At 39.6% G+C, this 26,409-nt stretch overlaps 1 protein-coding gene across 2 annotated transcripts in view; it reads left to right on the top strand.

The window, feature by feature from the left end:
• LOC133399034 (protein kinase C-binding protein NELL1-like) overlaps positions 1-26,409 on the top strand; it is a 271,032-nt gene that overhangs the window by 43,419 nt on the left and 201,204 nt on the right. For both annotated transcript variants that reach the window (XM_061670100.1, XM_061670099.1), the window contains exon 4: positions 10,460-10,630. In XM_061670100.1, coding sequence (XP_061526084.1) covers positions 10,460-10,630 — 171 coding nt within the window. The remainder of the gene's footprint in view (positions 1-10,459; positions 10,631-26,409) is intronic.

Genomic DNA, 26,409 nt, shown 5'->3' with positions numbered 1-26,409 from the left:
TTTAAAAACTAGTAATCCATCAGTTTGTTTCAGAGTCATAACAGCCCTCTGAGGGAAACCATAACTACAATGTGGCCTGCGACAAAAATTTGTTTGAAACCCCTGTACGTAGATGTAACGGCAAATCATAAATTCCATGTCATATCACAGGAGCTTTCACACCAAAAATGTTTGTGAAGCAAGATCCAGCTAGCTGCCACCAAGCTGTATCAATACAGGATGTGTGTGTATATGTGTATGTATATATATATGTATACATGCATATATGTATACATGCATATATGTATACATGCATACATGTATACATGTATACATGCATATATGTATACATGCATACATGTATACATGTACATGTATACATGTATGCCCGTTTATGCAACATCCTGTGTGTATACGTGTGTACGTGTGTACGTGTGTACGTGTGTACGTGTGTACGTGTGTATACGTGTGTATACGTGTGTACGTGTGTATACGTGTGTGTACGTGTGTATACGTGTGTACGTGTGTATACGTGTGTACGTGTGTATACGTGTATACGTATACGTGTATATATATATATACCATATACATGTATGTGTATTTATATATATGTATACGTGTATGTATGTATATGTGTGTATATATATACATGTATGTATATATATATGTATGTGTGTATATATATATATATATATATATATATATATATATGTATGTATGTATGTATGTGTGTATGTATATGTATGTATATAGAGAGAGAGAGAGAGAGAGAGAGAGAGAGACCCCGGTGAAATGACCACTGTGCAAAGGGCGTCGAGACTTTAAGGAGTGTATGCAGTTTAAAGTGACTAGTCTGGCCCTTCTTTCCCTTCTTTGTGCTGCTTTTTGGGGCTGAATACTTCAATCAGAACGTTTTTCTATCTCGCCAGCACTTATTCTCTGTAGCTCAGTAAGACTCATTGTCACTTGGTGGCAATAGCTCTATGATAAACTAACTCTAAGCTTAATCTCGCCACTGCTTGATCCACGTTCGTGCTCAAACACAAAAGATGCTCAGTGATCAAACACCATAGATGCTCAGTGATCAACTCTGTTGAACTACTCCACTCATCATTCTAATGGTCTGTGAGCCTCTCCATTCATCCTTTTTTGGGCGTAAGGGGCTATGTTACGGACTCGTCACATGAGGTTTGTTTGAGAGAAGTGTTGAAAACACACTGCTATGATAAAGCAAGACACCTGTTGACATTTGTCTCTATAGCAAGAATACTAAGATGGAAGATTTTATAAGTGCTATTGATAGTCCTTGTGAAACATTTGTTATGTTGGAAAATTTTATGAAAAGAAAAAATTTTCACTCTACAATAAATGATCTTCATTGGTGAGTAAGTAGGGAAGTATGTTGCTAAGCTTTATTTATCATTTTTATTGGTCTGTAGCTAAAATTTCCCAAAAACCTTCTGGTTCCTAATCCAAATCTTAAAGCCCAGTCCAGACAGATTTTGCCACACAGTTCTCTCTCTCTCTCTCTCTCTCTCTCTCTCTCTCTCTCTCTCTCTCTCTCTATATATATATATATATAGTTTTAGTTCAAAGCCCTTTGTTCCTCTTTTGAGAGCATTTGACAAGATTGCTCGTCGACAGGAAGAGCCCCTCAGCCCAATGTAATTGAAGATGCTCCTCGCAGGAGTAGCACCACAACTCCTTCATCCCACCTCCGCTGGGAAAATTTTGGTCTGTCAGTGGTTTTGGGCAGCTTCACTTGTCAGTTAAGAGTACAGTCTTTTTCCTTTTATAAAAAAATTAAGGACAAGTGAGAATCTTTTAGAGATGATTGACGTCATTCAGACGAGGGAATGTAGGTGGAGAGATGTGATGTATTTGGCTTCGCTAGCTGCATTTTTGCACATAATCTACAAATAGCTATTTGCCCTTTACACACAGACATCCATTAAAAAAAGTAATAATTCTGTTTTCTGTGAATATGTACCAGATTAATATTCAGATCTTTGATGGCAGATGATTGTATTGTGTATAAAATGTTCAACTTATTGTTCTGATAATACAGAGTAATCATGAATAGGAAGTGTTAAGCTTATTCTGATCTTGCTGTTTGACTAAGGTTTGTCCTGGCTGTTAAAGTACGAATAAGTGACATAGCCTAGATTTACCTTGGCTATCTTGTGCTCAACTTTGCTATAAATCATAGCACACCGAAAAGGGGTATCACTTTCTCTTCATCACACTGAGCTAATCAATATACTGGCGTTAGACTTGTGGTTGACGGGTGCACCTATCATTCATCATTGATCTACTTGGTCCAGAATTTTCCCATAAAGCATGTTCTTCCTGTGACACCTAAAGCACCGTGTCTCATGACCAGTGATCAGAGACTCAATAATTTTCTGGTTTACTGTCTGTCTTTTTTTTCATTGACAAGTCCCCAAGTGTTGACCCCTCCCTTTTCAGCAGCTAATTGGCTGTCATCTGCCCTCCATAAAGCTGATGTGTGATGCCAGATTGAAGGGAAAGGGCACTGATGATATACAGCCCTCCCACCAATCACAGCCAGCCAAACTTTTCCCGAAGAAATGAAGCAGGTCCATTTTGATTAAGAACACTTGTTAGCTCAAAAGCTTCTTCCCAATGCTGACACACTAATGGGACACTTTATTACCAAAAAGGTCTACAAGAAAATCTTTTTTAAATTACTCACATACTGTATGTGATTGTTGTGATGTTGATCGTATTCTATCACAACAACAACTTTACATTGACAAAAATGTTCAACTCGTTGCTTGGTTTGTCCGTGGAATTATTTCCCATTCTTACTTGATGTACAGCTTCAGCTGTTCAACAGTCCAGGGTCTCCGTTGTCATATTTTACACTTCATAATGCGCCACACATTTTCAATGGGAGACAGGTCTGGACTGCAGGCAAGCCAGTCTCGTACTCGCACTTTTACTACGTAGCCACGCTGTTGTAACGTGCAGAATGTGGTTTGGCATTGTCTTGCTGAAATAAGCAGGGGCATCCATGAAAAATACGTTGCTTGGATGGCAGCATATGTTTCTCCAAAACCTGTATGTACCTTTCAGCATTCATGGTGCCTTCACAGATGTGCAAGTTACCCATGCCACTGGCACTAACACAGCCCCATACCATCACAGATGCTGGCTTTTGAACTTTGCGTCCATAACAGGATGGTTCTTTTCCTCTTTGGCCCAGAGGACACGACGTCCACAATTTCCAAAACCAATTTGAAATGTGGACTCGTCGGACCACAGAACACTTTTCCGCTTTGCATCAGTCTAGCTTAGATGAGCTTGGGCCCATTTTCTGGGTGTTGTTGATAAATGGCTTTTGCTTTGCATAGTAGTAGTTTCAAGTTGCACTTATGGATGTAGCGCTGAATTGTATTTGCTGACATTGGTTTTCTGAAGTATTCCTCAGCCCATGTGGTGATATCCTTTACACATTTATGTCTGTTTTTGATGCAGTGCTGCCTGAGGGATCGGAGGTCACGGGTATTCAATGTTGGTTTTCGGCCTTGCCGCTTACATGCAGTCATTTCTCCAGATTCTCTGAACCGTTTGACGATATTATGTACCGTAGATGATGAAATCTTTAAATTCCTTGCAATTGTACGTTGAGGAACATTGTCCTTAAACTATTGGACTATTTTCTCACGCACTTGTTCACAAGGTGAGCCACGCCCCATCTTTGCTTGTGAATGACTAAGCAATTCAGGGAAGCTCCTTTTATACCCAATCATGGCACCCACCTGTTCGCAATTAGCCTGTTCACCTGTGGGATGTTCCAAACAGGTGTTTGATGAGCATTCCTCAACTTTCTCAGTCTTTTTTGCCACCTGTCCCAGATTTTTTGGAACGTGTTGCAGCCATAAAATTCTAAGTTATTTGCTAAGAACAATAAAGTATAGCACGTTGAACATTAAATATCTTGTCTTTGTAGTGTATTAAATTAAATGTAGGTTGAACACGATTTGCAAATTATTGTATTGTTTTTATTTGTTTAACACAACGTCCCAAATGAAGTTGTAAATAAATACTCTAAAATATATGTAATCTAATCAGAATACTGTGTTAATCAGTGAACGCGTTTGGAAGTCAATCAATAAGACTCACTGGCTGTTGATCAGCATTCCCCAGCAACCATACCAGTGCCCTACACGCGAGCAGACAACGTCAATGGATTTGAGGACCAACAAAAACACAAATCAAATAAAAACAAAATGATTCCAAATCTAACACACCAAAGCGGCATTAAGATGACTGCAGTTTTACATTTTTTTTCTTTTTTATAAGGGCGCTTTCAGGCAAACTCCGAGCTTCCAGCCACAATAAGGCAGAAATACTCCTTGAGGGGAGAAGAAAGTTTTATATTTTTCCCCAGTTAATAAGATATGTTGACGTTTTTATCGGTCGGCCTAATGTTATAGGGACACCTTACGGCTGTTGTGCAGTGGGCCACGTGTCTCACTGGGCAGCACTAGGCAGGCGGTCACCGGCCGTCTCTAGCGCATGGGAGCAGTTAACTAAATCACAGTGTACAATATGATGTTTCACCTTCCTGGGGAACTAGACCACTAAAGTGCGCGTGAGGAAATGCGCTTAAGTCTTTGGCCAGATATGTGAGGGAACACCCCAACCAGAATGTGCATATGGCCAGAAGGTGCGCAAATGAGAGAGAATGAAGATCATTCACACTGATCGACACTGTCACTGACTTGGAAATCAACCCACACTGCATACACAGAAGTCAGACGAGTGAACTACTACACAGCAGAGGTGGGTAATAGTATGTTACATTCATTGTTACATTAAGTAACTTTTTGGATAAATTGTACTTGTCAAGACAAGTTCAGGGCGTACCAAAGTCAGCTGGGATAGGCACCAGCCCATATGTGACCCGAGTGAGCATAAGCGATACAGAGAATGTAAGGATGCGTGTACTTGTCAAGGTAGGCAACAGTGTTTAGTTGAGTACAGTATTTCTGTTCAGAAAAAAGCACCACATTTACTCTATTACATTGAGCTATAGTCCGCTTGCTACTTTTCAATATGTATATTTCTTTGGTTTGTCAGAGAGACTTCTTCGTCAGGGGCTGTCACATGACTCCGTTTTACTAATCCGATTTACCCACTAGTAATGCTTGACTACATTTGACCTATCAAACGAAGTCAGGCAATCACAGGACTGCATACAATTGTCTTATCAACGCAATTATTTGGAAGACTACTTTTTATCTTGAGTAATATTTTCTGAAGTAACTACAATGTTTGGCGACTCACCTGCTATCCTGTGACCCCCTGCCAACAGCAACCACAATAATAAAGGTTTTAAAATGAACACCTTTCTCACAGTTTATCACTATTTGATACAGATCTAGAATTGGATAGTATTGTGCAAATGGTGATAATGTTGTGACTGGTCGATGTAGGTGCCAGTAGTAGACTAAAAGGACAAATGTGGAAGAGGCTTTTTGTCTTTTTTATACTTTCACCAGTGGTTTCAGTGGAGCACACAATTAGCACATGCATGATGCAAATTATGCCACATGAAATCACCAAACTGTAATTGTGCCACTTGAACCATGGAGTGTAAATCCCACTTGAATTACCCAATGGTAATGTGTGCAGTCCAGATTTTCGTCCTGGTGGACCCTGAGAAAAAGATGTGCTCAAAATAAATGAATGTTGGGGATGTAATGACTTGAAGACAGTAAAAATTTGCTGTTTTCATTTCATTTAGCATCCAGCCAAACAAGAAGCACTGTATGAACTAGTGGAATGCAGGCTCCCTCTAGTGGTATGTGAATGAATTTACGAATTAAATGCTCAAACGCCATATTCTTACAGTGGCTTCAACTTTTTTTTTTTTCCATCATCACCCAAGCTCCGACAACAGAACTGCAGGGCACAGCTCATGACAGTTTCGTTATATTTTGTTTCGTGTTTCTGATATACAGTACGTTCCCATATCAGTTTTACCAGAGGAAATTCGTCAGATTTTCAGAACATAGAAAAATAGGCATAATTTACAAAAAAATACCTTGAATAAAATCCCAATACCATTTTATTTGTAAAAAAATATCTAACTTACATCATTTTTCTAATTTACTATTATTCATTAACATTTTATATTCTTTGAGTTGAACAAGCATAGATTAGAACGTTGCTCATTTTATTTTTAGGTTTTAATTTCTTCAGAAAGTAACGTAAAACTTGCATTTCTTTGCTATCACAGAATATAAAATTTGTCTACATGAATAATGTTTTTGTGCACTGCATATGCTTATTTCTGTGCACCATCACATCCCATTGCCAAATGTAAGTTAATCAAAGTCCAGGTTGTCCAGGTTTTATCCATTTAAAAAATTTAACTCTTAAGCTCTCGATGGACTCATTCTTCGTATTTAGTGCAGTGCAGAGTCACTTAAACAGATTTTCCTTTTTCATTGTGTGTCAGCCCATGTGTATTACAGCCTGCCAGTAGATTATTCCCCCTCATTAAATATTCCCTATTACAACAGCTCCTACTAAATGTTCTATAAAACAAATGCCGGCTGTGAAGTGGAGTTAATGGCTTTGGTGATTATTTAATGAGTTGAATCAAGATGAAGGTGTGTCTGCCGCTCAGTGAATCCAGGCCTCTCTAAACTTTGACAAGGCTTCCATCAACTGGGTTACTGATGCTGGAGAGCTTTTATTATCACTTTACTCTTCACTCAATGCAAATAAATCTTCTCTAGCTGACAAGTATCATTGCTGGAGACGAGTTGTCAGGTCAGTGCCCGGCACTGCCACACAGTGATGTATTCATTTCATTACAGAGCGACGACATGGTGCTTGAAGACTGGTGCTCGAACAGGTCTCCCGTGGCTTTATTTAAATTGCCTTTATCTGTGAAGCTCAAACATACACATTGATGCTATAGGAACACTATCACTCCTGCATGCAGGGGAATGTAACTTCTTGTTGTATGCAAAGGACTTCTTTGTGTTGCTTAATATATTTTATGATCTAATTTACATAATTAATGAGGCATAATTATGAGCACAACCTGAGTTGGACCATCCTTCGCTGTGCCACAAGGGTTGAACTTCTTGATTGTACATGATTAGCCAAGCCTTCTGTGCCCCTCCCCCTTTATCATGATGATTTGATTGACCTTGGGTCAGAAAAAAAGCTTCTTCATTGTTCTTCATTCTTATCTTTATATGTTTGATTGTTGTGTGTATTTGATGAAAAAAAGAACTCAAAAGCATCCCAACCTTTAAAATTTTGATTTATTACTTGTTACCCGACTATACCACACCAAGCTCATTCCAAGTGCACAGTCAGTGAGATAATCATGTCCTACAGTACATCTGTTTCTGTTGTCTGCAGTAGGTTCTGTTGACTTCTCAGTTTCATTCGTCTTCCCAACAGGAAGATAATGCATAAATCTACTCCAGCATAGCCTGCATTGATATTCTATGGGATGGGTACACTCTCCCTCGCCATTAATATGCATGATATTCTTGGATTTTTGGTATTGAATGGGCTTGATTCCAAAGCCATTGTGTGTGGGTTCTTGTGTACTTCAGTGCATTAAAATTGGCAAGGAGGCTGCTAGCTTTTGGGAAATGTTTGGTATCTAATCAGTCGTATTAGTGGTTCTGTAGTTTAACCTGTCTGTGTTGTGCCAAAGGTTACACTGTTCAAGTCATTTGCTGCCACAGGGAAGCCTGCAGCTCTGAAGTTGCTGCTGCGGCTGGCTGCTTTCTAACTCAGCCTATTCAGCCTGAGGCCACACACAATGCACGATACAGGTCAAGTGCCTGAAGTTATACAGTAAATCCAGGGATAGCAGCTTATACGGAGAGGGAAATATACATTTGATTTGTTTATTTCCTTGTTTGGTCCTAAGCTTGTTACAGTTTGACTAAATGCTACAGTCAAGGCAGGAGATCCTAGACAAGAGCTTAATGAAAAATATTGTGGTTGTAGTTTACTCTGGTGTAGAACTTCACTGATTTATGTTTTTATTTTTTAGTAATTATTTTGTCCCTCTCGTGCTGTAAAAGATAACCAAATTGCAGTTCTACACTACTGAAAATTCTGATCACAACAGTAAACCTATTGTCCAATCAATACTGAGATAGAATATAGAGTACCGGTAACATATAATAGAATAGTGCAATTATATTGATATTCTGTCCTTGAAAGTGTGAGCAAAAAAAAACAACAAATTTACCGTCTGCAAGCATATGTTCAGATTGTAAAGGCATACTTTGTGTCCTTGCAAATATTTTTGTATGGCAAAAATGGTCGTACTCTTTTGTTAAAGAAAGAAAACCTCACAATGGTTGCCAGGAAAGGATAAAGACATGTTAAAGTGGTGTTTCCTGGAATTACCAACGCAGTTCAGTCAGCCTATTTAGAGGTAGTCACTGTACCTTTTGGTATCATTGGGCCTCTTCGGAAAGTCAAATTTCCTAACCTTAAGGCCGCTTTTCTGTAACCTTTGTTAGAATACGCCATCGGGTCAAGGAGAGATGAAAAAGGTGCTTCCTTTTGAACACAGGAAAGGACAACACAGTTTCAAATGAATTTGAGTTCACGTTTCCTTACTGATGTCATCGTGTGACTGCAAGTATTGCTGAAGTAAATCTTTATCATTAAACTACTATTTTCCGAAGATGGACTACAAAATGCGCTCATGGATTCATTAATGCTTGCATTTATTTCAATCAGGTTGTCGTTGTCAGTGAGAATCAGGTAATAGGCTAAATGTATGATGTGGAAATTTACTGCCCCCATTAGTCTTTCTTAAATATGAACTTTGCATTTTATTTTCCTTTGTCGTGAATTAGGGGCTCCGAAAATAACCACGGTAATGTGATTGGTCGTGGTGCCAAGTCCACGTATGCAGATCCTTATGCTTAAACATGGTGTTTATCGACAATCCGTGATGAGCACAGAAGTCCAATAACAGAACAGCGCTCGGGTTCTAATCACCCCCTTCCAGGTCTCACTGTCATTGCCCACATGAGCATTGAAGTCCCCAGCAGGAGCGCTTTCCAGCACCCCCCCCAAGGACTCCAAAAAGGGGGGGTACTGCTGTTTAGTGCATAGGCACCAACAACAGTCCGGACCCATCCCCCCACCCAAAGGCGGAGTTAGGCTACCCTCTTGTCCACCGGGGTGAACCCCAATGTACAGGCGTTACCCTTTTGGGCTGTGGTCGCCCACCCACCAGGAGCTCGCCTTCGAGCCCCACTTCCAGGCCTGGCTCCAGAGGGGGGGGGGGCCCCGGTGACCCGCGTCCATGCAAGGGAAAACGTTTTCCAGTATTTCTGTGTATCATAGGAGTCTTCTGCTAAAGATTGCAGTGATGCGGACTTTGTATCGGTCCGTTGTGAAGAAGGACCTTAGCAGAAAGGAGAAGCTCTCAATTTACTGGTCGATCTATGTTTCTACCTCTTCCTACCCTCCTCCTCATTGAGAAGAGCCAGATGAGGTGGCTCAGACATCTGATTAGGATGCGTCCTGGACGCCTCCCCTGTGAGGTGTTCCGGGAATGTCCCATAGGAAGGAGACCCTGGGTACGACCCAGGACACGCTAGAGAGACTGTCTCCCTGCTGGCCTGCAAACACCTCAGGATCCAGCCGGAAGCGCTGGAGGAAGTGGGTGGGGAGAGGGAAGTCTGGGCTTCCCTGTTGAAGCTACTGCTCCCGTGACCCGACCTGGGATAAGTGGAGGACAATGGAAGGATGGATAATGTGATGTGGTCTTTTGAGTCCTTCATTATCTTTAGGCTTTCCCATTTTGTTAGATCATTTTATAAAGCACTTTGTTCGACTGCTATTCTGTAGGTGCTATATAGCGTACCACTAAGTTGACTTTACCGATTTGCAATTAATCCATTGCTTACTTTTAACTGTGTAGCATGTATTTTTGTTCACTAACCAGCAATAAATAAATTTGTTTCAATTCATATATTCATGTTTCTGGAATTGATTATTATTATCAAAATGAATGTGCAATGTATATTACAATGTGGGCTACGTATTAACTCGGCTACAGTTCAGTGTTTTTGAGACATTAAATCCAGACAGCACTCATTCAAGCTTTGCCTTTACAGTAGTCATAACCTAATAAGCGTAAATCAAAGCTTACAGAGCTATAAGCGGGAATGCGTTTATTTGCTGTGTTCATTTAGCCTAATCAATCCTATCTGCAATATTAATAACTGTTGTTTAAACTTGAGTTGTTAAATTAAAACGTGATTGGGAAATTCATTTCTGGTTATGTGTGTTTGAAAGATGCTTTTAATTAAATTTCTTTGATGGAAGAAATTGAGCTGACTAAGTTGCAAAATTTCTATAGGAATATGTTTTCACCCCTTGAAGCTGTACACCCAGTGTAGGAAACCATGTCTCACTTTTGACCTTTTCACCTCACCTTTAGCTACTTTCAACTGGAGAGCAGCGGCGTTAGAGAGGAGATCCGTTACCACTACCGCATTAAAGGCAAGCCCCGCTCAGAGTCCTTCCCCTACCGTCTTGCTGATGGCCAGTGGCACAAAATTGCCCTCACTATAAGCTCCTCCCACCTACTGCTGCACGTCGATTGTAACAGGTAACACAAACACAGTACACACTTAACACCTTGAAAACTGCCAGTGTGAATTCATTTCAATGATGCCACCTTGATTTGGCACATGAGTTGGGAGTATTATCAAATAAGTATTTTACTGGTGCTGTCTCTGTAATGAACTGTGAACTGGTTGTGAACTGTGCTGGAAGTGGAAATACTCAAGAACAAATTAAAAACCAATCGCACGCATGCCTAAGAGCTACATCTTGACGTGGTGAACCCAGCATGCACATTACACAATGAAGTGGAAGTTAACAATGATCTAAATCGCTCATCGATTGGGTGGTCGATGAGCGATTGGTCCTGCCCCCAATGCACCCGCTGCAAGAAAGCCACTCAGCAAATGAGCAGCACAAATTTGAGACGTGCTAATGCTTCTGTCACCAATCCAGGATGAAAAGTTGACTGATTCACAGGGGGTTGTGTTGTAGTATTGATTCTTTCCAGACGCCCATTACGCCCATCAGGCTCGAGCGTTGTCGATTAATTATAGCTGCAATGTCTGCTTGCAGTCTCCACCCAGAAGAAAAAACAGCATGAGGGGTATATTAGGAAGAACAGATCAAAGCATGACTGGTTAAAACTGGATGGATGGATGCAGTTATTGGGATGTTTGCTGGATGACATTACACTCAACGACATCTAACATACTTTGTGAATCGTAACAAATTGTTTCATACTTAGCTTAAATGTTGTGAGCTTTTTTTTTTTATTTTTCTGTCATGATACACACAATACTTTAAATATATTTTTAAAACTAACAAAGCCAGTCTATTTTTTATATTCTAGTTATTTCTTGCTTCACAACTATGTGCAACAGATTTAGGTGAAAAGCTGTCTGGCTGTGTTTTGGATCAGCTTCCTAATTATCAGCATGAACTGAAATGAGAAAAACAAAACAACAAAAAAAAAAATATGTTATATTACTATTTTGCAGTCAGTTTGGTCCACTGATTTGCATTTTTGTGCAGTTGAATTCTGTATTTTCATCGCAGTCATTTTGTCCAAGTAAATAGTAAGATGTATAGAATTGAGAAAAAAAAAAAAAACAAAAAAACTGCCCATAATAACAATGATGTGGTCTATTGGTCATGCTCCATCAACCAGGAGGTGGCCTGTAAACTCACGAACACACAGGTCTGGCCTACACTGAGTGCCATTTTTATTTATCTGTTATCCTCAAAGAATCGTCCAAACAACACATTGTGGACTTTTGCATGGTACTGTGAATCAATGGGGTAAAATTGTCATGGTTACCAAGCCCCTCCTACACACTTTCACAGTACCAGTGTAAGACAGAAAGGTTGGCCACATTCTCCTCTCTGACCCTTGGTTACTAATCTGCATTTCACCATGACCTGGCAGCAGTAGGTGACACTGCTTGCTGGCAAGTCACTTTTTAAAACAGCTATCAGAATGCACCAAATCATCATCTCAGCACTTTAGTCTAATGTGACCCTGAGGAAAAGTTATAGCGGTTAGTGAGTCAGGCACTGCTAACATTGTGTGATGGGAGTGGCTCTGCATTGCCTTAACACCTGTAGAACCTTGTGCAAATGACAGTACAGTCCAGGAAGTTGACAAAATCATAAGGATTGTTTAGCAATTTATAGTGGCCCCTCTTCAGGCAAGTAAATGTCATGGTGTGTCTACATGGACATGCTAGTAACTCAGCACTGTCACGCACGCACGTACGTACGTTCGTCATCGGAAGTGTTCTGGAGTTACTGTGCAGGTAGAATGAGAATGGGTGGACTTGGCATTACCCATCCAAGAGGAAAGTGCAGGCCAGGGCCCCCCCAAGTCGACAGGTTACCACCCCTGCAAAACAAAAATGACTTTTCACAGTAAGTGCACTTTTCAATTTCAGCCATTTTTCAAGTTTACAGAAATGTAAAAAAAATATATCCTATATGTCGATTTTCAATCCGAATTGCTTAACCTACAATGAAAAGCAATAGATACAAAGAAATCCATGTTGTGTTTGCATTTGTTTTAAATTCTGTATTCCACAAAGACATCGTTCTATTTGTGTGCGTGTATAGCTAGAATGAGTACAATTTGGGCTGGCTATGTTCTGATGTATAGCAAAAAGACAGACCCATCCCCCTTGGATTTGAAAACATTTGATATAGGAATTATTTCTGTTGTCCTGATGTTAAGGCTTTTAATATTCCACTAAGGTATTTAACAACCTTCGGCAGACCTATTGTGTTTATTAAGACTTTCATTGCTATCCATTTGCTGAGAGCTCATTCTGAGAATTAGCCTTGACATTTTGTTGTCCAGTTTGATTACTAACATTTAATTGTATGCAAACATTTTTTCGCTGATGTATTGCTCTCCAATATGAATCTGGTTTTTGATCTCTGATCTGAGTTTAGGTTGTTTTCCTGGTGAATTTTGAGGAAGTTCTGAGGTCCGCCAAACATAGTGTACACTTGAACCCTTTTATAGGTCACAGTTGGGCATTGTACTCTTGTCAGACAACAGAAAAAAACACTTTTAATTAGTGTGTTGACTGAGAATTAATAAGCAACAACAGATACTTTGATGGAACGGATTTATAGTTACAATATGTCTATACAGTTTAGTCAAATATCTCTATGCAGTCAACCATAAGTAATGAAGATACCGGTAGTCGCTCAAGGTTCAATAAGGTTATTGGATGAATTCAGTGATCAGACGTATTCATTTTTCATTGATTTTAGTGCTATGACCTTTTTGGTACCTCTGCTAAAGCGCATGCTTCCCTGTGTTGCCTCCCTGTCTACACCAGATTGCAGTCTGTCATTTTAACAACAAAACAAGCCTCTGGTGCTTCCAGCCGATCATGTACATGAGTTTACACTTAGGATGTCCTGACGGACTTGCTGTCCCTGTACCTTACAACGACTTAATAAATGGCATCACTCAACATTATTAGTTATCAACGTTATCCAACGGTCTTAAATATTATCAGAATCAGAATCATCTTTATTGGCCAAGTATGTTATAAGACACACAAGGAATTTGTTTCCAGTAGTTGGAGCCACTCTAGGATGACAACAAACAGCCACTATGTCAAAATATACATTTAGGACATAAAAAAATCCACACACGAGTATGGAGAGTCATTGAGCAATTAAATTTTACAACTAGTGTGATGATGCTGATATAATAGCAAATGTGCAAATGATGCAATTTAAAGTGACTAATAGTGCGATGATCTGGTACAGGCGGAACGGTGGCCGACTGGTTAGAGTGTCTGCTACACAGTTCTGAGGACCGGGAATCAATCTGTTCACTCCGGTTTCCTCTCACATCCCAAAAACATGCATGGTAGGTTAATTGAAGTCTCTAAATTGCCCCTAGGTGTGAATGTGAGTGCGAATGGTTGTTTGTTTACGTGTACCCTGCGATTGGCTGGCAACCAGTTTAGGGTTTACCCCACCTCCTGTCCGAAGATAGCTGGGATAGGCTCCAGCACGCCCCCGACCCTTGTGAGGATAAGCGGCTTGGAAAATGGATGGATGATCTGGTACAGTGACAATTGTGCAAATGGTGCAGAGAGTTCTCAAACACGGGTGGCCAGCAGTAATCAACAGCAGTATGCAAATACTTCACTATTGTAGCGTATATTGGTCAAATAAAAATTTAATTCATTTCGGAGAAAAGAATAAGCCGGAAGTAACGCAAGTGTCGTTTACCGTAATTTTAAGTTTCATTGTTAAAATCAAACTAATGCCTAACGTCACTTTTTATGTATAAAATTTAGGGAAAATGACGAAACCTTTTTATCAGTCTCGTAATCTGAAGGTTGCTACACTTTGTGAAATTTTGAGTTCTTGATGACAGCGGTTTACTTAAACTCAGAACACACAAAATACAACCAAGAGTGGAGTTTTATAGTATATTTAATGACATCTACAAGGGATCGAGAGGGAAACACACAAAAGGGGTCTAACTAAAGAGCGAAAATAACACTAAAAATGGCAAAAAGAAGGAAAATCGGCATATGAAAAGGGAAATAGAACACCGTGTGTTGGACTAAAGTTGGAAACGTCAGCGTTTACTGCGTTGAATAAGAGCGAGAGAAAGCAAAGTTGGGATTTCATGTGTAGCTAGTAATTTCCCCAAAATTATTAGGCACTGATGTTGTACATCATAGTAAGCAGTGTCGACTCATGAACGCAGATCAGCTGGTTTTTGGGGAGTGGTCTTGCTCCGGACCTCAGGCAGAACTGAAGCAGTTTTGGTCGAAGGAAACAAAGATGCACAAAAATAAAAACAAAAAGAAATGGAAAGGGAAAGTTGTTGTCCCGTTTGGATGCGCTCGTAAATTTCCTGCCAGTTGAACTGGTGGTGGGCCGAGCTCTGGCCCTCAGATGCGTGAGGGACCGCCGCCCGATCGTGGCTAGGAAAAGCGATCGAAGCCGCAAGCCGGCGGCTTGGTTGCGGCGGGCGTTCGTGCACGTGGTGGCACCTGAGGCGCCCGAGGACAATGGAAACGAAAGAAGGGGGAGGGGGTTGGACGAATCCAAGAAGATTTTGCATGCCCTTGTTTGTCCTGGCAGCGTGCAAGTCTTCAATAGTGGGTGCCGAGAATTTTTTTTCAGCAGTCTCTACTGTCCGTTGCAGTCTGATTTTGTCCTTTGTGGCAGCCAGATTGTGATGGATGAACATAGCACCCATTCAATGACTGCAGTGTCAAACTGCCTCAACAGCTCCTGTGGCAGGCCGTGTGTCCTCAGAAGCCGTAGGAAGTACAAGTACTACAATGAAGAACACAACGTCCCAACTTCATTGGAATTGGGGTTGTACATTCTCTGCTAGGTCTTTTTGAAGATGGAGTTCATGTTGGTCTCCCACTTCAGGTCCTGAGGGACTGTTATTTCCAGGAACTTGAAAGTCTCGACGATTGACACAGGGCAGTTGGACAGCGTGAGGGGCAGCTGTGGCAAAGGATGCCTCCTGAAGTCCACAATCATCTCTACAGTCTTGAGCACGTTCAGCTCCGGGTTGTGTTGGTCGCACCAAAGCTCCACCCGCTCCACTACCTGTTGATACGCAGACTCGTCACCGTCTTTGATGAGACCGATGACTGTGGTGTCGTCTGCGAACCCCTGGAGTTTGACAGCGTTGAGGTGAAGTCATTTGTGTAACGAGAGAGAAGAGCAGCGGAGAGAGAGCGAGAGAGAGAGACGAATCCTTTGGGGGCCCCGGTGCTGATGGAGCGTCTGGGTGAGGTGGTTTCCCCAAGCCTCACCTGCTGTGTCCTGCCCGTCAGGAAGCTGTAGATCGACTGGCAGAATTCAGGCGAGATGTTGAGCAGGAGAAGCTTGGATCAGAAGAGTTTGGGGGATGATAGTTTTGAACACAGAGCTGAAGTCCAAAAACAGGATCCTCGCATAGGTCCCTCCACCGACGAGGTGTTACAGGATGAAGTGCAGTCCCATGTTGACTGTCATCCACAGACCTGTTTGCTTGATTGGCAAACTGCAGGGGGTCCGGCAGCAGTCCTCTGATGCTCTTGAGGTGGTTCAGCACGAACACAATCAAAGGACTTCATGACCACAGATGTCAGGGTGACATATCTGTAGTCATTCAGTCCTGAAATTGCAGGTTTCTTGGTTACTGAGATGATGGTGGAGCGTTTGAGTCAGGATGGGACTTCACAGGGATTCATGCAGTCAAAGTTTAGGAAGAGAACTCCATTTTGCTGTTCTCGCTTTACCCTCTCATTACAAGCTTGTAAATGCGCCTGCAATTAGTCTGTTAGTGTTTGTGGACATTTAAAAAAAAATTTTTTTTTTTAAAGATACCATAATTATTCTTTTCAGACCCATTCCTTTTCTCTCTGACTGTGTAGATGATCTCTAATTACATTTGTTCTGCTATGTGATTGGCCTCACATCATATCAGATCAGTTCCACTAATCTCCTTACAAACATGTCAATGCAATGCAGCACTGCATTAGAAAAAAAACCAACAAATGTACATTTTTATATTGATTTTGAGCTACAGTTCTGTAATTTACTTACATTAGATTTGACGTAAGTAAGTATTATTTTCTTGTGTAGTCAAAAGGTAGTGTTTTACATTCCATTAGTGGTGCATCTCATTTTAATTTTTTGTGAGGCACATCAGCAGCACATTTATTATACCCACTTATTTAATTTAGAGAGAGGTTAAAGAGTGATAATTGTTTTTTTTAATTCTGTATTAATTTTAGACTGGTTAACTTCCGATCATACTTGTTTGACAATTACTAATGTTAAAATGTTATTTAGAAGAAAAAAAAAAAAAAAATCTCGTACAGCTAATACATGTTTTATGAACCAATCAGAGGTCAGGCAGCAGTCATGGAACAGATTGTCTTCAAATTTTTAATTTCCATTGTAGTCTGTGTTAAAATATAAGCGTTTGCAGTACAATATCATGTCTCAGCATATTCACTGTCTGAACATTTTAGTTCACCCCAACGTTTAAAAGTGCACACAAAGTTGATCACTACTGGTGCAACGAGTACTAAAGTAGTTTCCTCGTCATTGAGAGAGGCACACTCAGTTTAAGTATTCTTCACGTACGGGGTTTGGTCGGTGAGGAACGCAAGGCAAGAACATGGAGGACCCAAGTGCAGGGAAGCACGGAGGCAAGGCAGGAGTGCTGGAGTCTCAAAAAAAAAAAAAAAAAAATTAATCTTCAAAAACGGCCAACAAGGAACGTGGATAAAGCAAAACTAAACAAAGTCACACAACCAAACCAAAGTAACAAAGAAACACTTAAATACCTAAAACTGGAAACAAACTATCACTGGTGAGTAGGACATAGATCAGATAGGGACAATAACACCTGACAATGACATAATGCAAAGACAATGACAATGAACCGACAAGAACTGAAAGAAACCAGGGAACTAAATACAAACAGAGTGACGAGACAACGAGGAACACCTGGACAAGACACAAGTGGCTGGAGAGAGCTGATTGGTCGACACAAGGTAGACGAGAACAGGTGGACACAACAACCTAATGAGCACTCGACAAACATGGAACACAGGAAAACATGGAACAAACTAAACACAACCCAAACCAAAACACAGACCATGCCAGGTTATGGCTCAAAGTCCGCTGTCCATGAATATTAAAGTGTGCCGCTTGCTTCAGTTTTACTTAGCAAAGACACTGAACCTCCACTTATATGATTATGCTAGCTTCATTGTGCAGCAGCTGACAATGCCCATTTATATAACGTGTACCAACTTCAAAAGTGCTTTGAATAAGCAAAGCAATGCACCATTTTACCTGAAAACGTTGCCACTTCAGGATATGTTTTATTTATGGGCATGGAAAGTCCTCTCGCAATATGCTTGAAAATGATTACATCAATCTTGCTCAGGAAGAGCAGCCATATACGAATGAACTGATAAACAATGCATTTTTTGGATCATAGTACTTTGCTGTAGGCCATTTTCATCTCACAAACATTTGCATAACGTTACCTCCAAAAGTGTTATTACGGAGCATGGACAAGGTCATGCATTTACAGTAGTGGATTGAATTATGCAAATGTGCCTCCATATTCTCTAAAGTGAATTAGTGGCACACACCAAATATATTCGCCTATATCCTTGTCACTCACTCAGAGTCAAGTTTTTTTGGGAATAGCTAATCATAGTAATGACAGGCTATGCTTGTAACTTACAACCTTGTGTTCGTCTTCCACTTGCAGAAGGTCAACTGGTGTGCACGCTGGTGAGTGTTTCTCCAAGGGCCTCAGCTGTTGGTCGCATTACTGCCCAGTTCCTACTGCCAGCACCTTCTCAGCTCCTGTGAAGCCTTTTATTTGACACCCAGTTTAGCAAATACTCCGCTAAATATGTGATGAAAGCCAACCTCAATGCAGAGCTTAGTTTCTTCTCGAAGGCTCCTTCCTTGGGGTACAAAATAGACATTGGTTCCAAACAGAAGCAACTCCATGCTGGAGATCTACTCATTCACTCTGTGCTTCTCTCTTTTGCTTGCAAGCTAATTTTGGGAGCGTGGCATACAAAAACATCCTATGTCACCAAGTCTAAACGAATAAAACTCCACGAGCACTCATAGTGAGAAAATTTCATTTAAGGGTTAAATTTTTTTGCAGTTTTGCTCACAGCTGTGCCTTGCTTACGCTTGCAAGATGCTCTATCAGTCAAAGTACTGACAGAGTAGATGTTTATTGTGTGTGTTGCTTGCAATGATTTCATCAAAAGGTCACTCTCAAAACGTTTATGCATGCGCACTCCAAATTACTTGCCACCTCTTCTATGTACTGTACATCCTGAGCAACATTTTAATGCAATCTGTCTAACTTGTCAGTACCTCATCATTTCATTTCCCTGTGTAGTAGTTCCAATTAATGCACAATGCTATTGACAGCTCTCAGGCATAAAACAATAATTCTTTTTTTTTTTTTTTTTTTTTTTTTTTTCAGTGGTTCTTTTTTCTTTCTTTCCTTCTATTTTGGTTCCACTCTGGCCGCAGAGGCTTAATGTCACCCACCTATAGTTACTGTAATTTGAGATTCACAAAATGAAAAGAGATAAAGAAGCATCCATAGTTTGTATTTGAACAAGACCTTTATGTATGGCCAGTGATGCTCAGGGAGCAATATCAAGACAGACACTCGGAAAACAGAGCATAGGTAATTTTAGAGTTTTTCATTTTATTGAGTCTGTAATTTGTCACAATATGCAATATTTTATACTTTGTTTAATGCTTAGCATCATTTGGACAATTACAAAGATTAGGATCAGTTTTGATTAAGTTTTTCTAAAATTCCTACATCAAGCATGGTCCTACAAAATCTGTAATTGGATATTATAAACAGGCTTGGGGGTAACAGAATACATGTAATGGGATTACATAATCAGAATACTGAAAAATAGGTAACTGTATTCCATTACAGTTACAGAAAAAAAAATGTGATAAGATTGCAGGCACATTTATTAAAAATTGGGATTATGTTCCAGGATTACAATTTTAATGTGGGAGAAGATGGTTGTTGATTTTGAGCCCCCAACCTTTTCCTGTTAGCAATGCAAGTGTGTGTGTGTGTGTCAATGAGGGGAGGGGTTAAGACCCCCTAACTGCAAAGGTTGCCTTCAGAAGTTGAGTCGTCTTTTTTTCCATTTCACTCGATATAACACACACTGAGTCATGTGGATAGGTTTTTTTTAAAAACGTTATGAACCTAGGCAGCACGGTGAGAAGAGGTTAGCACATCTGTCTCTCAGTTCTGAGGTTTTGGATTTGAATCCCAGCTGTTCCGTGTTCCTCCCGCTCCCGCATTTCAAGAACATGCATACTAAACATTTACAGAACAAGACAGAAAATATATATCAAGATGTATTTTATTATTGAATTTCTTTTGTTATATTTGGTATTGGATCACTCCAAAAGTAGACAGTAATCAAAATACATTAGTTTACTTATACCGTAATTACTCGTGGATAATGCGCATTTCCCCCCCCTAAAAAATGTCAAGTCAATAGTGTGCATTATATATAGGTATAGGGGAAAATGAAAAAAACTTTCACATATTATAAATGTATGCCGCCATCTAGAGGTTATGAAAAAGCTGTACACTTTCATTCCAATGTCACCGCCACCTAGAGGTTATGACAGAGGTGTACACTTTCATTCTAATATGCGGCCACCAAGAGCTTATGAAAAAGGTGTAGCCCACACTTTCATTCCAATATGACAGGGTTACGTATGACTGCATATACTGTATGTACAATTGTGCTCATAAGTTTACATGCCCTGGCAGGATTTGTGAAATTTATTATTATTTTTTTTTTTTAAATGTGACTGAACAACCATCATTCATTTTTTTATGGTTATGTTTTGTTTAATGATAATACTTTTCTGATATGCTTGACAGTTTAATTTAAATCCCATTATAATAAAATTAAATGTTTCGCCTAGCCCTTCATGTTTTCTTTAAAGAACTGTACCCATCTTACAAATTCTGCCTGGGTAATCAAACGTATGAGCACAACTGTGTGTTCTCATTTACTAAATACAAGTAAGGCTGTGAATTTCAAAATAGGAGCAAATAAATAAAAGTATTACATGTTCAAATAAAGTGCTTAATTTCAGAATAATTCTTTTAAAATATACTTTTATATACGTTTTGATCATATGGGTAGAATACAGTTTTGATCATATGGGTAGAAGCAAAATCATGCATTGTAAAAATGCATTATGCATAGGGAGAAGGGTTTTCCAGAATTTTGAGGTCAATTTTGGGGGTGCGGATTATACATGGGTGCGCATTATACATGACAAATTACGGTACGCAAATTTTATTCATATTGTGGTACTTGGATTACGTTACTGACTACATTTTAACAAGTAACTCGTAACTATCAGAGTACATTTTTATAGTAACCCTCTCAACCCTGATTATAGGTTTTTCCCTGGTCATATTGACCCATACAGTAATCACATGACAAATAGAACTACATTCAAATAATGTGTTTCATTTGTGAATGGCCAAAAGTTAGCTAGAGGCAGAACACTGTTGACTGTCATGTAAAACAACGAACATATGCCGGTACCTGCTGCAAAATACTTATTTTAAGCTTCACATGTTAGTAACTGTCACCAGCATGGCTAATGCTCTGTGTTGTGACTGCTGAAGCTTCCCCCTGAAGGCACACAATCTTGAGACCCAGCTGCTACGGCTTGGCCACTTCAGCCATGACTGGGTAGTCATTTTAGTGGTAGTCCTCAGTGCCTCCCAGCCTACTGTATAAACATCAGCCAGTGGTAGGGAAAAAAGTGTTAATGGTCTGCAGAGGAAAAATCCTGCTGACCTCATGTACTGCCAGTGGCTGGGTTAAGGTACACGATCAAGGTGAGGTGTTCTCCCACAGGTAAACGGTGCCAAATTTCAATTCAGAACCAGTTTCTATAGTTCTATCAGATCAATTCAATGTATAAATCAAAGACAGGTTGTATCATAAGTCTTAATAATATCCCGCTTAGTTGTATTTGTTTGTTGTTTGTACGTTAAAGAAATGGCATGTACAGTGCGGTGAAAAAGTATTGGCCCCCTTCTCAAATTCTTATAATTTTGCATAGTTTCCCCACTTTAATTTTTAAGATAAACAAATTTAAATATCAGACAAATAACGCAAGTGAACTTAAAATGCTGTTTTTAAATGCTGAGTTTATTTAAGTGGAAAAAAACCTATTCAAAGTTACCTGACTCTGTCTGAAAAAGTTCTTAGCCCCCTTGTTAAATCATGAATTAATTGTAGCTAATCACAATTTTGGGTTAATTTTCACTGTGATCACTGAAAATTAAGGTAACTTTGAATAGTTTTTTTTCCCCTTAATAAATAAAATTGCCATTTAAAAACAGCCTTTTGAGTTCACTTGGGTCATATTTGTCTCTTTACATTTGTTTGATGATCTTGAACATTAAAGTGGGGCAACGATGCAAAAATATAAGAATTTGAGAAGGGGGCCAATACCTTTTTACGGCACTATATATATATATATATATATATATATATATATATATATATATACACACACACACAGTATGTGCTTGAACAGCATGAGTACATTACAGCATGAGTACATGGTTTATTTGGTTTGAATTAATAAGATTAGCAACATACAGATGCATGTTATTCTTTAGAAATAACTAATTGAGTAATTATAAGGCTTTGGTATCGTTTATAATCGGCACAACAACAACGGTATTATCTCTCTCTTCATGCTAAGAATATGTTTCACATTCACAGGCAGCGGTGAAATGACTGTCCATAACACACCCACACATCAACTGCTGGTTGTATCTACTGTAAAATAATATATTTTTTACACTGCTACAACTAATATGTATTTTTAGTTTGAGATTAACAGCTATGTGAGTAATGTGTCACAATAAATAATAGTTTATTTTTAGTGGCACCCAAGCAACAGTCCTGTTTTCCTTCATTTTAGAAAAGATGTCCTCAACGCGCGATAAAGCTGCCGCTCAAAAACTGTCACATCGAGATGTATTATTTCTTTTTTGGTTTGCGTTCCAGAAAGCAGTTCTTGGCCAAAAGACCAGTTTGTATTTCGAAACAGCACAAGACCAATCGGGAGTCGCATAGCCGTGTTCTGAGCTAGAGCCCATAAAGCATTGTCTGCTTGAAAAAGAGATGTGATTCAAACATCAGAAAAATAAGTAAAAGTTCACTTCCCAGTTGGAATTGATGAATTTAATTTCTTACAGTAATTCCTCGAATAAATGCTTTCATTGAAAGGGTACAGCGAAATCTCCAGGAGAAAAGTCAGACGACAACGAGAACTCAACAACACTAATCAGCTGCTGTCGCGCGCAAAACAAGGAAAATCACATCATGTCTGGTATCAACAGAAAGCTCGAGGTTCTCTGCAGCTGCGGTTTTAATTGGAATGTACGTCATTACACATGAACCAACAAGAGGTCGTAATACAGTCCATGGTGTAAACGAAGCATCCTTGTCGTTAGGCTAATGCTAAAATGCCGCTTCCGATCTTTAAACGTACAGTACATATCTTCACCAAAGGTTACCCGATTACCACAATCTATATTTCACTCTAAAGCATTTTTAATGCCTTTTCAGAAAATTTATATAGCTCAAAACACGGCCGTGCAACTCCTGCTCGGTTTGGTGATGGACGGTCAGATATAACAACCCTTAGGATACATCATTTTGTTATTGAATTTTAAATTGACCAATTTATTTTGCCTGTGGACCCAGTTAAGACAAACTACAGGCACATTTATACTTTTTGCAAATATACCAAGGTATACACCATTGTAGATGTACTTTTCACTCTCAAATTTGGGTTTGGCAGATGATTACATTATATTTAGTGTTTAGTTTATTTATTCATAATTGAGGTTGACATTTCCGAATATACAGTAGCTGTTGCCATTATCGTAGGATAAATAAGATCATTTTTGGCTTCTGATAATCTGAATTACAAAAATGAAACATGGAATTGCAGATAGTTCATGGACATTAGTGTCATTGCGTCCGTGCCTAATGAAGGAGAGAAACTGAGCGATCCACCTTGAACGTCTTATAATGATGCATGTTGTATTACCATTGTGTCCACCAGCCATAAAATGACATTCTGCTTCCCTCATTTACAGCGCCACTGAACTCTGGGGCATGTTCCCCCCCTTGCTACCTAGCATATCAGCCTGGCAAAACAATCGTGGTGTGAAGATACGTGATTACTAGTAGATAAGCTATATTCCTGAGGAGCATTGGTCTAATGCTAACATTGCAATGAAATGAAACCTTTTTTGATGTTGCCGTGAATTGTTTTTCTTCAATCTAGAATTTGAGAGAGAGTAGTGAACCAGTAAATTCCAATGGATTATGAAAAAGTCCAGCAAATTAGCACATTAGGCCACATTTTTAATGGTTGAAAGCCAAATCTTAATTATTGAAAGCAGTGTTCTTCACTATCACATCTGGATATATTGTATCTTGTTTGGCTTCATGACACTGTCAACTATGCCTGCATGGAACGGTTTGCATTGTTACAGCTCCAAGTGACATGGGGTGCAATTATAGTTTGTATCAATGGGCAACCTACATTGGATCAATTGCGGTTATCTTTACGAGCTGCTGAGGCAAAATTCTCAGCGTAATTAAGCTCCCTGCCAGGCGGCCTAATGAAGGGCATTTCAAAATGTCAATGGGTACATTGATTTTAATCGAGAATTATGATTATACTTTAGTTTTGTTGTTAAATATACTGTAATTGTGCTTGAGAAGTCTGGCTCATGCTGCAACTTTGTTCATATTTAGTCTAAATAATAAGCCTGCATTTAGAAGAATGCAACGATGTAATAAATCATTTGATTAAATCTGGCAGTCCACCTTAAATTTCTGGTTTGAAAACTGATGCCTACTATAGCCCCCATCCACTGCTTCACCTCAGCACCATCCCATCCATCTGTATTATATTGAACACATACTTCCTTCTGTTTCATCACTTCAACACACACATCTATTTTGAATATTTCCCCAATGGGATGACGTGCACCAAAGCTTTCTAACCATTTTTTATAGGGATTATGCATTTTTCCTTCTGTTTTTGCATTAGCCATGCCTTGATTCCATAATAATTTAATTCACAATTGTCAGCAGCCAGCAACACTTCCCCAAACTTGAGTGACGTGCCTGCTCGTGCATCGGTCAAAACCCATGAATCCAACGTTCTGTCAGCCTTCAGCTATCATTAGCCTCACTAAGCTTACATCAGCCTGCTGCTCCAGTTACTTTGCTGGTTTGAGGCTCTTCAGTATGGTTTATGTGGGGTGTGGGGGGGTTGTTTCACTGTTATCTTGTGTTAGGTGTGATGGAGTGTGTCATTAAAAGAGCCAACCCATCTACTCCAGGCAGATGCCCAAACTTGGGGTTCCTGCTGGTGATGAGGCATAGGAGAACATGTGCCAAGGAGAACCAGGGGACACTTGGATACATAAATACATACCCTACCAGACATTCCAGCATTGTTGTTTTTTTTCTTTAATAAGACAATAACTCCAGTGTTACAGTATCTTGTCAGAAAAGGACAGGCGCTTCAATTACACAATGGTCATTGCACCGGTCTATTGCAATATTAGTCATTCGAACTGCTCTAAGTGCTAGAGGACTCTGCATCTTTTTGCACAATTGTCAAAAAAAATTTAAAAAAATACACCGGCATTACCAGATAACTAGCAACCCTTTACTGCTCAGTGACTGTTTTTTTTTGTCGATGACTTTGTCTCAAAAGTGTTCTCTGTCAATTGACTGTCTGTTGTCGTACTAGAACGGCTCCAACTACCGGAGACAAATTCCTTGTGTGTTTTTTGGACAAACTTTGCAAATAAAGATGATCCTGGTTAGCTGATAAGGTCGTTGTTCAGGTGAGGTAAGTACAGATAGGAAGTGGGCACACTGTCTTTAAGGGACTGGGTGAGAACACCTTATTTGGATCTGTCTTCATCTGCATACCATAAGTAAAAGCAATCCTGTCCTCAGCAACAAGTTATGGAATTTGAGTCATTTTACCCATTAATAATGATATAGCTGCTATCTTATTGCGTATGCTCTCCTTTCAGACTGTAGTAGCCTTTTCTTCGGGGCTTGTTTTTACGACGTGCTTTTCTTTTTCATTTTAAACAGTTGCAACAAATTCATTAAAAAAAAACTTCATCCATTTTGGATTTATAGATCTTTTTATATGTACTGGATTTAACTGGTGAGCAGTGTCTGGAATCACAGGCATGTCTTCTCACGCCACAATGTTTGTATATTTAACCACAGAACTGTAGTTGGGGTGGTGACAGTACAGTTCATTCCATTCACAATGCTTAGAAGTGGAAGCATAAGAGAGACTGACCCTTGTCCTTTTGAGATCGGCTGTAGATGTTTAGCGCTGCAATGGCAGAATCTGAATTCATAATGTTTCAGATGGAGTCTAAAAGATTAGAACAGAAGAGTACATCACTGTAACATCATTCCCTATCCACAACATAATGAAGTTCCTATGAAAAAATTCCTGTCTGCCATATTTAAGTTTAGTTTTAGTTTTACAACTTTGTTAAAATTGGCGTTACACATCTAAAGCCAAAGGCTCAAAAAGAGTATAATACTTAATGCATGTCAGACAAGTTGTCCCTCAAATATTTTTTGTATACTTGCATTATGGCATTACCTTGGGTTAAGTGCCCTTTGTAACTCT

The sequence above is a fragment of the Phycodurus eques genome, chromosome 2, assembly GCF_024500275.1.
Source record: "Phycodurus eques isolate BA_2022a chromosome 2, UOR_Pequ_1.1, whole genome shotgun sequence".
NCBI classification, from domain to species: Eukaryota; Metazoa; Chordata; class Actinopteri; order Syngnathiformes; family Syngnathidae; genus Phycodurus; species Phycodurus eques.
Note: the sequence above shows the minus strand (reverse complement) of the source record. Positions and strands in the feature narration are given on the sequence as shown.